This window comes from Danio aesculapii, chromosome 25 (assembly GCF_903798145.1).
Source record: "Danio aesculapii chromosome 25, fDanAes4.1, whole genome shotgun sequence".
NCBI classification, from domain to species: Eukaryota; Metazoa; Chordata; class Actinopteri; order Cypriniformes; family Danionidae; genus Danio; species Danio aesculapii.
The window spans coordinates 2673831-2690646 of record NC_079459.1 but is presented as its reverse complement, the minus strand read 5'-3'; the positions used below and the strand labels follow the sequence as shown (position 1 = coordinate 2690646).

Sequence of the window (16816 nt, the reverse complement as noted above, 5' to 3'; positions counted from 1 at the left end):
TTATAAAAAGGATTTAAAAAGGATACATTTAAAAAGGATTTTAAGGCTGCAATGTTTTTTTTAATTGAAAGGACTTTAAGGTTCATCTTTAATCTTAGAATAGTTTTAAGGTTAAATATTTTAGGTTTGAAAAGGTTTTAATGATTAACACCATTTTAAGTATGATTTATTTTTAAAATGGTGTTAATACAAATCTTTTACACTTAAAATAGAGATATTATGAAAATGTCCACATTTATGCTTAATGTTAAAATAGTAAATTTTACAGTTTGGATCAGAGCTGCTTAATAATGTTAAAGTTAAAAGGTTTTTAAAATTAAAACAGTACATTTGAAATGGTTTTAAGAGTAATGGGTTTTGATTTTTAAGCTTGCAATAGTTTTAATTTGAAAGAACTTTAAGGTTCATGTTACTTTAAATGTATAATAGTTTTAAGGTTTATAATTTTAGGCTTAAAAACCCCATTTTAAGTATGAGTTATCCTTAATTTTAGCTTGAAGTTGCTTTAAGTTAAAAGGTTGATATTTTCAAATTGTTTCAAGTTAAAAGGTTTTAAAATTAAAACAGTACATTTGAAATGGTTTTAAGGGAAAGGGTTTTGGTTTTAAGGTTGTAATGGTTTTAATTAAGGTCTATATAGGTATAAGAGTTTTAAGGTTAAAAGTTTTAGGTTTAAAACACCATTTTAAGGATGACTTCACCTCAAATGTTTTAATCTTAAAAGTTGTATTAAGTTAAAAGTGTTATATTTAAAATGGTTTCAAGTTAAAATGTTTTAAAATTAAAACCGTACATTTGAATTGGTTTTAGTTTTAAGGTTGTAATGGTTTTAAATTGATAGGACTTTAAGGTTCAAGTTACTTTAAATTTACAATAGTTTTAAGGTTAAAAGCTTCAGGCTTAAAAGCACAATTTAAGTATGACTTGTTCTTAAAGGTTTCAAGCTTAAAGTTGCATTAAGTTAAAAGGTTTATATTTTAATTTGCTTTAAGTTTGTTTAAATATTTTAGGTTTAAATGTTTAAATCCAACGTGGTTTTAAATTTGTCATAAAAAACTAAAAGTAAAAAGTCGTTTTAAATAGTAGAACTGTAACGATGTAAAGACCATGTAGATAAAGCAATAGATCTCAAAATAATCATCTAAAATTAAACAAAATGAATTGTATAACACTGTTTACGTTGTTGTTTATAATTAAATGTGTGTTTGTGTTTTCTCCTTCTATTTTACATAAGTGTTAAAAAACCTTGTCGCAAATGTGAAACTCAAACACAGAAATATTCAAACTTTTCCAAAATTCACCACAGAAGTTACTGCAAGACACTCTGAAGATTAGCAAGTTTGAGCACAAGTTAAGGGGTGTGTGTATATTTGTGTGTGTGACATTCAGTCTTTCTCCAGGCCTGTACACAAAGGCCTGTTTATGAAGTGTGTGTGTGTGTGTGTGTGTGTGTGTGTTTGAGAAAAAAGCTGCCAGGGGAAATGAGGGAAAACATTAAACCAACAAGAGCGACTTGAGAGTGAACAGAGGACCCTAACAGACCTTCACACACTCCAACCTTTATCCACCATTGAAGGTCAAACACAAACTTACACACTCAGAAAAACACTCCAGATCTGGAGAGTCCAGCAGGCTAAAAGACCAATCTGACAGACCGTCACAAAGCCTGCTGCTGTTCTGGTAAATCGAGTCCGAGAGAACATTAATGCAAAACAGCCTGTTTATTAAATGTGTGTGTGTGAGTAACTGAAACAAATTTAGATGAAATCACTGAAAAAACACACAACAAAACCAAAAGCAGCAGATTATTCGTCTTCAGAAATGACAGAGCCCTTATACACACACTTAAGCACCAGCATTTTATTGGTAATTCAGAGTTAACCCTCAATCTTATATTGCAGCACTTATTACTATTCTCTTGTGGACATTTTGGGGAAACCAATTTTTTTTATTAATAACAAATATCATATCATTGTATTTGGAATAAAAATGTAAAATGTGTTTTTTAAATGATTCATATACCTTTAAAAGTACACATTTTAAAAATGCTTTCAATTTGAGCATTCCCCATTTATCGGATAAAAGAATTAGATTTACGAGGACTTTGTTGAATCAAGTTTCAACCTTGTGGAATAAAAACTATTTCAAATGTAGTGCTTTTTTTATTTTAATCTTAAAAACAATTTCAAATGCAGAGTTTTAATTTTAAAACCTTTTAACTTAAAACGATTTTAACGTGTAAACCCAATTTTAAAAATCTAATCTTCCAATATTATGTACTTTTTATTTATTTTTATTTTTTATCATTATTTATATACCTCTAAAAGTACAAATAATAATAAAAAAAGGCTTTTAATTTTAGTTTTGCCCGTTCATTTCCTAATGAACAAATTAATTGGATTTAAGAGGACTTAACTTTGCTGCATATAGTTCTCTTTGTGGTAAACGTCTGAAACATAGACAGTCAGATAAAAGAAACTTGAAAGAAAAGAAAAAGATTTTGCCTACATCTTTCAGTTGGATGTTTATGTAAAAATATGCTTATTTTTTTATCTTGTAGGTAAAATTTATTTAATTGAACCAAAATTTGACTGCAGTCAGGTACTAAAACCTAAATATGTTGCAATTTCAGGTAGTAAAGGTAGCCAAGATTTGATCTGCTCAGATGAAGGGAATGATTTTTAACTTGAAACAGTTTTACCCGTAAACATTTCAAATGTACAGTTTTATTTTTTAAAAATCTTTTAACTTGAAACAATTTTAATCTTAAAACAATTTCAAATCTACTGTTTTATTTTTAAAACCTCTTAACTTGAAACCATTGTAACCTTAACCATTTAAAATGTACTGTTTTAATTTTAAAACCTTTTAACTTGAGTTGATTTTAACTTTAACCATTTTAATTGTGCTCTTTTGTTTTTAAAGCCTTTTAAATTGAAACTGTTATCATACAAACCATTTCAGCGCACTGTAAAAAAAAAAGACTTTTAGCTTGAAACAATTTTAACCTTACAAACCCTTTTAAATGTAAAGTTTTAATAAAAAAACCTTTAGCTTGAATCAATTTTAACTCTAAAAACTGTTTCAAATGTAGTGTTTTTATTTTTTAAACCTTTTAAGTTGAAACAATTTTACCCTCACAAACCCTTTCAAATGTACTGTTTTAATTTTAAAACTTTTAACTTGAAATGATTTTAACCTTAACCATTTTAATTTACTGTTGTATTTTTTAAAACCTTTTAACTTGAAATAATTTTTACTTTAATCATTTCAATTGTTCTGTTTTATTTTTAAAACCTTTTAACTTGAAACAATTTTAATCTTAACCATTTTAAATGTACTGTTTTAATTTTAAAACTTTTGTTACTTGAAATGACTTTAACCTTTTAAAACCATTTGAAATGTACTGTTTTAATTGTAAAACCTTTAAAATTGAAAGAATTTTAGTCTTAAAAACCATTTCAAATTTAAAACCATTTCAGACTTAAACCTGTCAGTTTGTGCTTACTTGTTTAATTATCTAACGCACAGTAATATTTTATGAAGAACAGGTAGTATTCAATACAGATGTTTGTGTCAGTGATTTTACACCGGTACCTCACAGCTTCATTGTTGCTTTGTTTTGTTTTTAAAGCCTTTTAAATTGAAACTGTGTTATCTTACAAACCATTTCAGCGCACTGTTAAAAAAAAGACTTTTAGCTTGAAACAATTTTAACCTTACAAACCCTTTCAAGTGTAAAGTTTTAATAAAAAAACCTTTAGCTTGAATCAATTTTAACTCTAAAAACTATTTCAAGGGTAGTGTTTTATTTTTAAAACTTTTAAGTTGAAACAATTTTACCCTCACAAACCCTTTCAAATGTACTGTTTTAATTTTAAAACTTTTAACTTGAAATGATTTTAACCTTAACCATTTTAATTTACTGTTTTATTTTTAAAACCTTTTAACTTGAAATGATTTTAACTTTAATCATTTTGATTGTTCCGTTTTGTTTTAAAAATTTAACTTTAAATGATTTTAACCTTAACCATTTTAATTTACTGTTGTATTTTTTAAAACCTTTTAACTTGAAACGATTTTAATCTTAATCATTATAAATGTACTGTTTTAATTTTAAAACTTTTGTTACCTGAAATGACTTTAACCTTTTAAAACCATTTGAAATGTAATGTTTTAATTGTAAAACCTTTAAACTTGAAAGAATTTTAATCTTAAAAACCATTTCAAATTTAAAACCATTTCAGACTTAAACCTGTCAGTTTGTGCTTACTTGTTTAATTATCTAACACACAGTAATATTTTATGAAGAACAGGTAGTATTCAATACAGATGTTTGTGTCAGTGATTTTACACCGGTACCTCACAGCTTCATTGTTGCTTTGAGATAAACACTCACAGACGTGTTTCACATTCATCTGTATGATGAATGTGAATTGGCTCTTCTTCAGATTTACTATATATTTATTTTTCCTCTGCAGAGATTCACTCAAACAGGAGCAGTCTGCACCGAGCCCACAGTGAAGAGACCCCCAGCACCAGCAGCCCCCGTGGACGGTCAGCGCAAACAGCTTTTCATTATTTCCCCATCATTTATGCTGGAGTTTATGAAAATATAAACCTTCAAATTGGAGTAAAATTGCAAAAATGTCAGTTCTATCAGAACATATATATATTTAAAACGGCATTTTCCAAACAAGCATAGCTGGTAAAGAAACAAAAGTGTAAATGTAGCAATGTAGGTGTTAACTATTCTGTAGGTGTTAACTATTCTATATCTATTCTGTGTTTGATGCCAAATGGAGGCTTTATCTTCGATCAGTCATGCGTTTTGTGGGCATGTTGCAAGAGATGTCCTAAAAATACTTGTTTAATGCTGTAATTAAACTTATTTTCTGTTTGTGTGGGGTTAAGGAAGCACAACAGGAAATATACAGAAATAACCAGCATGCTTATATACTGTCATGAGGATGATGTTTGTTGTTTTGTTTGTTTAGCTTTTTATTGCAGATTCCAATTTCACATACAGATCTATGGTACATTGGGTACACAAAACAACCAGACATAGGAATCCATTAATAAAAAATAGATTATATAATAATAATAATAATTATAATAATAAAAAAATTAAATAAAAAATAAATAAATATATATATAAATAAATAAATACAAATAAATATAAATAAGTGAATAAATAAATATAAATAGAAATAGAAATAAATAAATGAATAAATATACATACATAAATGCAAATAAATATAAATAAGTAAATGCAAATAAATATAAATAAATAAATAAAAATGCATTAATGAATGAATTAATATAAATAAATGCAAATAAATAAATAAATGAATGAATAAATATAAATAAATGCAAATAAATATAAATAAATAAATGAATAAATGCAAATAAATACGAATAAAGAAATAAATGAATAAAGAAATGTATATAAATGAATAAATAAATAAATACATAAATATAAATAAATGCAAATCAATAAATAAATGAATAAATATAAATAAATTAATGAATAAATATAAATATATCCAAATACATATAAATAAATAAATAAATAAATAAATAAATAAATAAATGAATATAAATAAATACAAATAAATATAAATAAGTGAATAAATAAATATAAATAAATAAATATAAATATAAATAAATAAATGAATAAATATACATAAATGCAAATAAATATAAATAAATAAATGCAAATAAATATAAATAAATAAATGCAAATAAATATAAATCAATAAATAAAAATTAATTAATGAATTAATTAATGCAAATAAATAAATAAATGAATGAATAAATATAAATAAATGCAAATAATAATAAATAAATAAATGCATAAATGCAAATAAATACGAATAAATAAATAAATAAATAAATAAATAAATAAATAAATATAAATAATTGCAAATAAATAAATAAATGAATAAATATAAATAAATTAATGAATAAATATAAATATATCCAAATACATATAAATAAATAAATAAATATAAATAAATAAAAAATTCCAAATAAATAAATGCAAAAATTTCATTAAGGATTCAAAGACCTCATAAGAACAATCAAAACATTACGCTTATAATTGTTTTGTATACGATCTGATCACAATCAGATTTGTATACGATCACAATCAGGTAACAGTGATTTGTTGCTTTTCAATTACAATTCACTTCTTCTGCACTTTTTCATTTCAACCCATATTGTGGTGCCCACATGAGGCTCTTTCTGATATGATATTGTGGTTTACTTCCAGAAGTTTGGGTCAGTCGTCTCGGGGCTCATGTGGAGATTCTCCAGCTGAGATCAGAGGAGCTGCTCTTACGAACGGCGACGTGAATGGAGAATCCGCAGAAACAACACCCAGACGCAACTCGAAGAGCACCGTCAACAGCCTGAGCAGTGCTGGTCAGACACGTTTACACACGCAGACATACATTCACACTAGGGCTGCACGATGCTGGAAAAATATGCAATATTGTTCTTGAGTAAGGCTTTTTTTAATGATCTCTTTTTAAAAATCTTAAATTCATGTAATGATATTAAAATAAACAGATGAAAGATATTATTCAGCTCCAATTCAGGCGCATTCAGGTGTTAACATCACCTCAGGAGATATTCTGACTCTGATTGGCTGTCATTTTCCTCTCTCGTCTCGATTTCTGCCATTAGGGTACATTTTCAGCTCTGGGTTCAGGTTTGGGCCGCTCCAGCCAATAGCAGAGCAGCAACTACTGGCGGGGGTGGGGATAAAGAAAATACGGCCCCATCTGATTGGTCAAATTTAGATAAACAACCAATGCATAAAATAAGTGTAATATTTATAATATAGTGCGTAAACTATTATCATGACAATCTAAATCACAATAATTTTAATAATAATACTGTATCATGAGGATTTTGCTCTATTGTGCAGTCCTAGTTCACACAAACTCACACATATGCACACACAAAATGGCCAATCTCCCTCATTTCCTTGTAATACCTGGGTGCTACCCATGTCATTATGCAGGTTTGTGTTGTTGGTTGGTTTTGTGAGTTGATGTAGGTGTGTGTGTGTGTTTGCTCAGGTAAAGGTGAAACGGCTGCTAACGGTCTGGAGACCGCACATCTGACCCGTCCAGCTCCGTCTTCTCCATCACTGAGCTCCAATCCCCCAGACGGTGCTGTTCCTCCACCCGCAGCCGAGCCTCCTGCCTCCACTGAGCAGAGCGACCCCGCTAGCGACACACAGAACACCGACGCACTGCCTGCTGGGTAAAACACTCTATACCTGACCAGTTACTAAGGCTGAATTTACACTGCACATCAATCAATCAATCAATCAATCAATCGATCATCCTTTATTTATATTGCACCTCACTACAACCAAGGTAGACCAAAGTGCTTTACACCAGTAAAAACTAATTATACAACACAACTATAAAGCAAACTATGCGAAAACGGTAAAAGAAATGTCAATAAAATACAGCAAAACATTAAAACAGAGAAAAGTGTCAGCGCTGCTATGCGTTAAACGCCATTTTGAACAAGTGGGACCTTAGCTTGGCTTTAAACAGTGACGGTCAATTCAGATTTTGTGACTGGATCTGATTTTTTTTTTTGACAACCGCTTTCATCTTGTTTTAAAGTACACATGAAATCAAATCTAAGGGTGCTTTCACACCTCAGTGTTTCCTCTAGGATTTTTTCCAGCCATGGCTGCAGGCCTTTTACAGATCCACCAACTGCTTATGGCATTATTTCAATGACAAATGTTGTAAGCGCAGTATTACAAGTCGAGAAAAGTCGAGATTGCATTGCGCCCTCAAATATACGCTGCTCAAGTGCAGATTTTCTTGTGCGCTCTTAAATAAACGCTGCTGAATTGCGATTTATTTTCGTTTATGTTACTACTATGTCTCCAGCATTTGTTAGATTTGCAAGGAATATTTGTGAATGTCTCCAATAGACCTACAGAACGGAATCGATGCGTCCTGAAGTAAATGGCTTCAAACTCCAGCAAGATAAAGTCATTGTGTGACCTTTATCTATGAATAAAGTATAATTATGGAAACCGTGTTCATTTTAACTGAAAGCTACGTCGTGTTTGCTGGCCTCACGCATCAGTCAGTCAACATGTCACCTTAAAGGGTTAAGCAAATAACGCACAGCACTACTACGGTTACAGAACAGTTCACGCTGTTATAATTCACTTACCGTTTAATACATTTTGGTGCAATTATATCCGGCTATTAAATAAAAAAAACGAATGTTTTGAATGAGAAGCTGTAATGTAACCATGGTGGGATGAATTTTGGTGTTGCGCCAAGCCATGGAAGAATGAATGTAGTGCAAACCATGCACCTGCCTTATTTAATTCAGTTGAATTCCACTAGTGTTTGTTTTCCCTCTTGGTGCAGTTAGCTTGGGCAGGTGTCAATGTAGCAATCGCACTCGAGTGCACATGAAAAGCGGACCAAAAAAGCGGACCTAGATCTCCTTGAACAGGTGGTCTTGGTACGCTTTCAAACGAACCCTGGAGCAGTTCGTTTGTGGTGAGAACATAATCCAAACTAAAACAGACCCAACAGCAAAATGGACTGTGCCTTTTTAGACTAATCCATCTGCTATAGTCCGATGCGCTGTGCATTATGGGATGTGGAGGAAAAATATTTGTTGACAGCGCTTTACCAACAATTTTAAACAGAGAGAGGGAGAGAGAGAGAGGGAAAACATTAGCTGATGGATCGTTGGTAATATTTCCGGAAGATGACCATGTCGCGGTTTAGCTAAATTAATTCACGCCTCCTCCTGAAGTGACGTGTGATGCGTCTTCGCCGTTTGCGATGCATTAAAACATTGTTTTCCAGCTGCGCTTCATTCTCGAAATGTATAGTTTGTCTAAAGTGATGTATACAAACTATATAGTATACTATGAGCAGGGATACGATTAGCCAGCGCCGTCTTCCCTCCATAGTCAAAAGCCCCATTTTGTCTTTTTGTTTACTTGCGGAAGTTCCAGTGGCATTTCCCGCACGTTAATTCTGACCAATCGAAAAGCAGTTGAGGAAATGCGTTCAATAACATCTGGCCAATGAGTGTTGTGGGTTTTGTCACATGACTGCATTTTGGTTCTTTTCAACTGGTTTGAACCAAAGCAGTCAGTGTGGTGTGAAAAGAACCCAAAAACGGCAGAAAATGCTACAATGCATCATTTGTTGCCCTTGGTCCAGACCAAATGAACCGAACCACAGATGTGAAAGCACCCTAACATATTGAATTCGTTAGCTTGCAATGCTAGTTTTGTGGTGAACAATTAATCTGTGCTTGTCATTAAGAAAAAAAAAACTAATCGTTTGCTCTTGTAGTCTTTAACCAAAGAGCATAGAATCACCAAGAGGCGACACTCAAGTGCGATTTGGGAAACGGCCACTAGATGGCGCGGCGGCCATTTTGGAATGAAAATTCCAATAGAGCAACAGCATATTATAAGTCTGTAAAATAAACTATTATAATTGCTGATGATTGTGATAGTAAGTGTTGTATTGTCGTCTTTCAGGTTGTATCTCAGCTTTAATGTGATTTTTAAATAAATAAATAAAAAACAAAGGAGCTGCTTGCCGTCGCGACAGCAATAAGATCCAATGGACAGCCGACTGCTTTCACTCCAAAATGGCGGAATCCGGGGCTGTTGCTGGGCGATGAAACGTTCAATTGAGTGTCGCCTCTTGGTCATTCTAAGCTCTTTGCTTTAACTGAAGTCTGAAAATGCACTTCCTGTTTGTTTTCAGTTAAATTCTCAGATTAGGCCTGTCTAAGGTATTGGGCGTGGCTAACGTACTTAACCACGCCCCTGCATTTTTCACCTGCAGGTGGGAGCAGAGAATTCTTCCTCATGGACGAGTGTATTATGTGGATCACAACACAAAGACCACCACATGGGAGAGACCCCTGCCACCAGGGTGTGTATTTGATGTTTTACACTTTAACAGTGTATTTTGCACATTAAAGGCTGATTAATGCTGATTTCTATACAATTTTGGTCTTATTTTGTTGGAAATCATACTGTCATCTGCTGTTAAAAACTAGTTTAGAGCTCCGTCTGCTGTTAAAAACTAGCCATAACATAATCTGCTGTTAAAAACTAATCTAGAGCGCCATCTGCTGTTAATAAACTAGCCTAGAGCGCCATCTGCTGTTAAAAACTAGCCTAGAGCGCCGTCTGCTGTTAAAAACTAGCCTAGAGCGCCATCTGCTGTTAAAAACTAGCCTAGAGCACCATCAGCTGTTACAAACTATCCTAGAGCGCCATCTGCTTTTAAAAACTAGCCTAGAGCGCCATCTGCTGTTAAAAACTAATCTAGAGCGCCATCTGCTGTTAAAAACTAGCCTAGAGCGCCATCTGCTGTTAAAAACTAGCCTAGAGCGCCATCTGCTGTTAAAAACTAATCTAGAGCGCCATCTGCTGTTAAAAACTAGCCTAGAGCGCCGTCTGCTGTTAATAACTAGCCTAGAGCGCCATCTGCTGTTAAAAACTAGCCTAGAGCGCCATCTGCTGTTAAAAACTAGCCTAGAGCACCATCAGCTGTTACAAACTCCTAGAGCGCCATCTGCTTTTAAAAACTAGCCTAGAGCACCATCTGCTGTTAAAAACTAGCCTAGAGCGCCATCTGCTTTTAAAAACTAGCCTAGAGCTCCATCTGCTGTTAAAAACTAGCCTAGAGCGCCATCTGCTGTTAAAAACTAGCCTAGAGCGCCATCTGCTGTTAAAAGTTAGCCTAGAGCACCATCTGCTGTTAAAAGCTAGCCTAGAGTGCCGTCTGCTGTTTAAAAACTAGCCTATAGCGTAGTCTTGCGTTAAAAACTAGCCTGAAGTGCCATCTGTGGTTTAAATAAACAGACCTACAGAATCAGTGCTGAATCAATCTCTCGAAACAATTTCTCGCCTTAGCTCTATTCTATTGTTATTATATCAATATGGCTATTGCTACAGCTTTATTTTTATTGTGTAGTCAGATGTTTGTCCGACACTCAGCACAGATTTCTGGTGGGCATTATTAACAAAACCGAAGACACAGTGGAAAATCTCCCCAGGGCCTCCAAACACATCTTTATGCCCCTCACATGCTGTTCCAGGATGTTAAATGTCACGACCAGCGTCAGCAACTGGAAAAGCTGAAATAATTACTCTCTTTAAACATACTGTACGAGCACAACAAAGTCTAACGTAGACCTCAGACGCACAGATAAACCTGGATGAAACTCAAGCCACTGATTGAGCCCATGCTGCCAGATCATTTCATATATAGTTTCCTGATCAGCCAGTCAAAGAAGCGCAGGTTAAACTTATGAATGCGTCACTTCTGCTTGCTTTTGCATCATATTCTGGGATAGAGAGTTACAGTGTAAAGAGACAGAGCGCATTTTGGCCACGCAAACTTCCAGCAAGTGTGACGGTAGTTCAATGTAACTCGCTGCGAGTTTGAGGGCATTGACAGTATTTAAAAAGGTAGTTGGGCGTTGTTTAACTTGTTTACTGTTCATATTGTCATGTCAGTTTTTAGACCTTTTGTTTTTTGTTATTTGTCAGAAATGACAGAGAGCGAGCTTCTTGCAGGGGAAATACAAATAAAATGTTGTCCCCCCCATGTATAATGCCCCTCAGCTCTCTGCAACTCTCACATGGTCGCCCACTGAAACCATTCAGTACCTGGTCACACCTGGTACCTCGTAACAGGTCAGTACCTGGATGGGATTCCACATGGGAAAGCATAGCATCCTGGCCAAATTTGCCCACTGGCCTCTGTCCATCATGGCCTCCTAACTATCCCCATATCATAATTGGGTTTATTTTGTTGTGGTACAATAACACCGAAATCGAACATTGATGCTTGAATCTCCTCCCGAAGCTCTGACGGTCTGCTTGGAGAAGATGTCAATCACAACTTTCAATCATGCACTGTATTTATAGCATTACATTACTGGATAAAAACATACTGTTTACAAAAATCTGATCCTAGATCAGCATGATAACCATTGCCTTAAATGACCAAAACCATCTCTCGGGACATTTATTGCAAGTGTAATAATTTTTTTATTTGGGCTCAAGTCTCGTTAGATAAAATGGAGGAGGCGGGGTTTACGACTTGTACTGCAGCCAGCCCCCAGGGGGCGATCTAACGACCGGTAGCTTCACTCAAAAGAAAGTGTGAGGCACACCAGGTTGTGCTCTATCTATAGTTGAGTTTCAGAAAAAACTACATTACCCATGATGCAGTGCAAAATTCCACCAATCAGGGAAAAACTTGCACTGCAAAATGCCTGTTTTTTTTCCAAATTTTTTTGTTTATTTATTTATTTATTTGTAGAAAATGTCTGCAGATTCTTTCTGTCCCGACTCATGATTTGTGTTTGTAGTTGGGAGAAGCGTGTGGATCAGCGCGGCCGGTTCTACTATGTGGACCACAACACCAGAACCACCACATGGCAGCGGCCCACGGCGGAGTCGGTCCGCAACTATGAGCAGTGGCAGTCGCAGCGCAGCCAGCTTCAGGGAGCCATGCAGCAGTTCAACCAGAGATACCTCTATCAGGTACAGCACAGCCGCTGTCAATCATTCCACTTTTACTACACTTACCACACCAAAAGACATTGTTCAGATGATGTGAAGAGTTAATGTTTTAACAGTTGAGTTTTACCATTTTTTTTATCCACTCAGCCGATCTCTCGGTCTGACAGGAGCACTTTTAGCTTAGCTTAGCATAAATCATTGAATCAGATCATCCGCATCTCCCTCAAACATTTCAAATAAGCTCTGATTAGCGATACTATTGTTTCTGTTTTTGTAATAATTGATCTCATAGCTGTATCATTTATAAATAGATCCTGGACAGATGCAAGAATCTCTCTATTCATTTCAACTCAAAATTACTTTATTGGCATGACAAATGTTACATATGGTTTGCCATAACATTTGTGTTGTTTACACTAAACAGAACACTTGAAAACAAATTACAGTGGTGATTTTAAAACAAACAAATAAAAAATAATAATAATAAATAATAGTATATTTAACGATCAACGTTACGATAAAATAATAATAATAATAAGTAACAGTATATTTAACGATCAACGTTACGATAAAATAATAATAATAATAATAATAATAATAATAATAATAATAATAATAATAATAATAATAATAATAAATAACAGTATATTTAACAATCAACGTTACGATAAAATAATAATAATAAATAACAGTATCTTTAATGATCAACAATACGATAAAATAATAATAAATAACAGTATATTTAGCAATCAACGTTACGATAAAATAATAATAATAAATAACAGTATCTTTAATGATCAACGTTACGATAAAATAATAATAATAAATAACAGTATCTTTAACGATCAACGTTACGATAAAATAATAATAATAAATAACAGTATATTTAACGATCAACGTTACGATAAAATAATAATAATAAATAACAGTATCTTTAACGATCAACGTTACGATAAAATAATAATAATAATAAATAACAGTATATTTAACGATCAACGTTACGATAAAATAATAATAATAATAAATAACAGTATATTTAACGATCAACGTTACGATAAAATAATAATAATAATAATAACAGTATATTTAACGATCAACGTTACGATAAAATATAATAATAATAATAAATAACAGTATATTTAACGATCAACGTTACGATAAAATAATAATAATAAATAACAGTATATTTAATGATCAACGTTATGATAAAATAATAATAATAAATAACAGTATATTTAACGATCATTGTTACGATAAAATAATAATAATAACAGTATATTTAACGATCAACATTACGATAAAATATAATAATAAAAAATAACAGTATATTTAACGATCAACGTCACGATAAAATAATGATAATAAATAACAGTATATTTAACAATCAACGTTATGATAAAATATAATAATAATAATAATAATAAATAACAGTATCTTTAATGATCAACGTTACGATAAAATAATAATAATAATAAATAACAGTATATTTAACGATCAACATTACGATAAAATAATAATAATAATAATAATAGCAGTATATTTAACGATCAACGTTACAATAAAATAATAATAATAATAATAGTAAATAAAAGTATATTTAACGATCAACATGTTAGGATAAAACAATAATAATAAACAATATACTTGCCAATCAACATTTTGGATTCATTTAGAACAATTTTGAATTGTGCGTGTGCGTCTGCGCATGTGTGTGCGTGCTCTTCTGTGTGCAGGTTTGTGTGTGTGTGTGTGTGTGTACACTGTAAAAAAGCTGGGTTCTACACAATTTGTTGTCCCAACACAAATCAATTAAGTTAGCGTAATTGTGTTTACAAATTAAGTGGATTGAGCATAAAGCAATTCAGTTGTTAAAAAAACTTAAGAATTGTGTTGTTTCAACTCATTGAAATAAGTTGTTTCAACAAGCAGCAAAAGTCTGCTTTTTTGAGTATTTTTGAGTCTGCATGTGTGTGCGTATCTCTCTCTCTCTCTCTCTCTCTCTCCCTCTCTCTCTCTCTCCTTTGATTATGGTAATACGGGAGAAATCCTTTGGGAAAAACTTCAACATTCACATTTCTTTTTTTTTATTGTATGGAAGCCCCTCTTCTTCTACTACTTTAGGCTCATTCTGTCTTTTGTGTGCTTTTCCATTTTGTAAGCAAAGCTAAAATTGGAGCAAGATGTTTCAGGGCTTTGTTAACTCTAAATTCACAACACTGTCATTTATATACACAGAACAGCACTTTCTCTGTTCAAAACACACTCCATAAGCCTTTGAAACAGCACTTTTAAGACCAGATGCTATGAAGTTACTAGCTGCTCTCTCTGGATCCATATTAACCAGATACCAAAAAGAAAACATATAACCCAAATCCTATGAAAATGTGTGTGTGCATGTTGAGGATTTTTGGCCCAGTGTGAGAGCGGATTATTATTAATGATCTGATGACTGCTTTGCGCTTCAGCTATCATCTGTATCAGTCCAGAGAATGGATTTATAAAAATTGTTTCATATAATAATCCTCATTGGTTAAACAGATAGCATTAAAATAGTCTATTTAACATTCAAAATGTTAATATTGCATTAATTTGAGGTTTCAAGTGTACACAACAGCAGTAGTCAGCGCAATATGAGACATATTTATCATGCTGGTCTGTTTAGAAATATCAGATGTGGCTTTCTGCTATGTTTATGGATCATTATCTGAAAAAATAATGCTAAATTATAGTGTATAGACTGATGGAAAAAATTCACTTATCATTTAGAGCATGTATTAGCAAACAAGGTAAAGGTTTAAATGTAAATATGCAAATTATGTTCATATTATTCATTTTCTTTCCAATATTTAATGCCTGAAGATGCCTTGTCAGTAGTTTATGAAATAAAATACAAACATTAAAGCATTTTTGAACCGTTCGAGAACTAATAATAACTTGTAAATCAGGGCTATTCAATTGGCGGCCAGCAGGCCACATGCGGCCCTGAATCAACCTCCGAGCTGCCCAGCCCGTGGTTCTGCCCATAGATAATAAACTAATATATATTATTCATTAATTGTTTTTTCATATATTATATTAATATAAATATAAAGTATTTATTATGTCTATGGTCCTGCCAAAAACGCTAATTCCGGGCTCAACATTTCAAATTCATCTCCCGCAAACATTTCAAATAAGCTCTGATTAGCGATGCTATTGTTTCTGTTTTTGTAATATTGATCTCATAGCTGTATTATTTATAAAGAGATCCTGGACAGATGCAAGAATCTCTCTATTCATTTCAACTCAAAATTGCTTTATTGGCATGACAAATGGTACATATGGTTCGCCATAACATTTGTGTTGTTTACATTAAACAGAACACTTGAAAACAAATGACAGTGGTGATTTTGAAAAAAACAAACAAATAAAAAATAAGAAATAATAAATATTAACAGTATAACAGTATATTTAACGATCAACGTTACGATAAAATAATAATAATAAGTAACAGTATATTTAACGATCAACGTTACGATAAAATAATAATAAGTAACAGTATATTCAACGATCAACATTACAATAAAATAATAATAATAATAATAAATAACAGTATATTTAACGATCAACGTTACGATAAAATAATAATAATAATAATAATAATAAATAACAGTATATTTAACGATTAACGTTACGATAAAATAATAATAATAATAATAAATAACAGTATCTTTAACAATCAACGTTACGATAAAATAATAATAATAATAAATAACAGTATATTTAACGATCAACATTTCGATAAAATATAAAAATAATAATAAATAACAGTTTATTTAACGATCAATGTTACGATAAAATAATAATAATAATAATAATAATAAATAACAGTATATTTAACGATTAACGTTACGATAAAATAATAATAATAATAATAAATAACAGTATCTTTAACAATCAACGTTACGATAAAATAATAATAATAATAAATAACAGTATATTTAACGATCAACATTTCGATAAAATATAAAAATAATAATAAATAACAGTTTATTTAACGATCAATGTTACGATAAAATAATAATAATAATAATAATAATAATAATAATAAATAACAGTATATGTAATGATCATCGTTACGATAAAATAATAATAATAAATAACAGTATATTTACCAATCAACGTTACGATAAAATAATAATAATAATAAAGAATAGTATATTTAATGATCAACGTTACGATAAAATATTAATAATAATAATAAAT

The 16816-nt window shown here is 31.7% G+C and overlaps 1 protein-coding gene across 1 annotated transcript in view; it reads left to right on the top strand.

Annotated features, from left to right (window-relative positions):
• wwp2 (WW domain containing E3 ubiquitin protein ligase 2) overlaps positions 1 to 16816 on the top strand; it is a 70585-nt gene that overhangs the window by 13283 nt on the left and 40486 nt on the right. The window contains exons 6-10 of the mRNA XM_056451369.1: positions 4482 to 4557; positions 6275 to 6426; positions 7089 to 7275; positions 9873 to 9962; positions 12418 to 12592. Of these exons, the coding sequence (XP_056307344.1) occupies positions 4482 to 4557; positions 6275 to 6426; positions 7089 to 7275; positions 9873 to 9962; positions 12418 to 12592 (680 nt within the window). The remainder of the gene's footprint in view (positions 1 to 4481; positions 4558 to 6274; positions 6427 to 7088; positions 7276 to 9872; positions 9963 to 12417; positions 12593 to 16816) is intronic.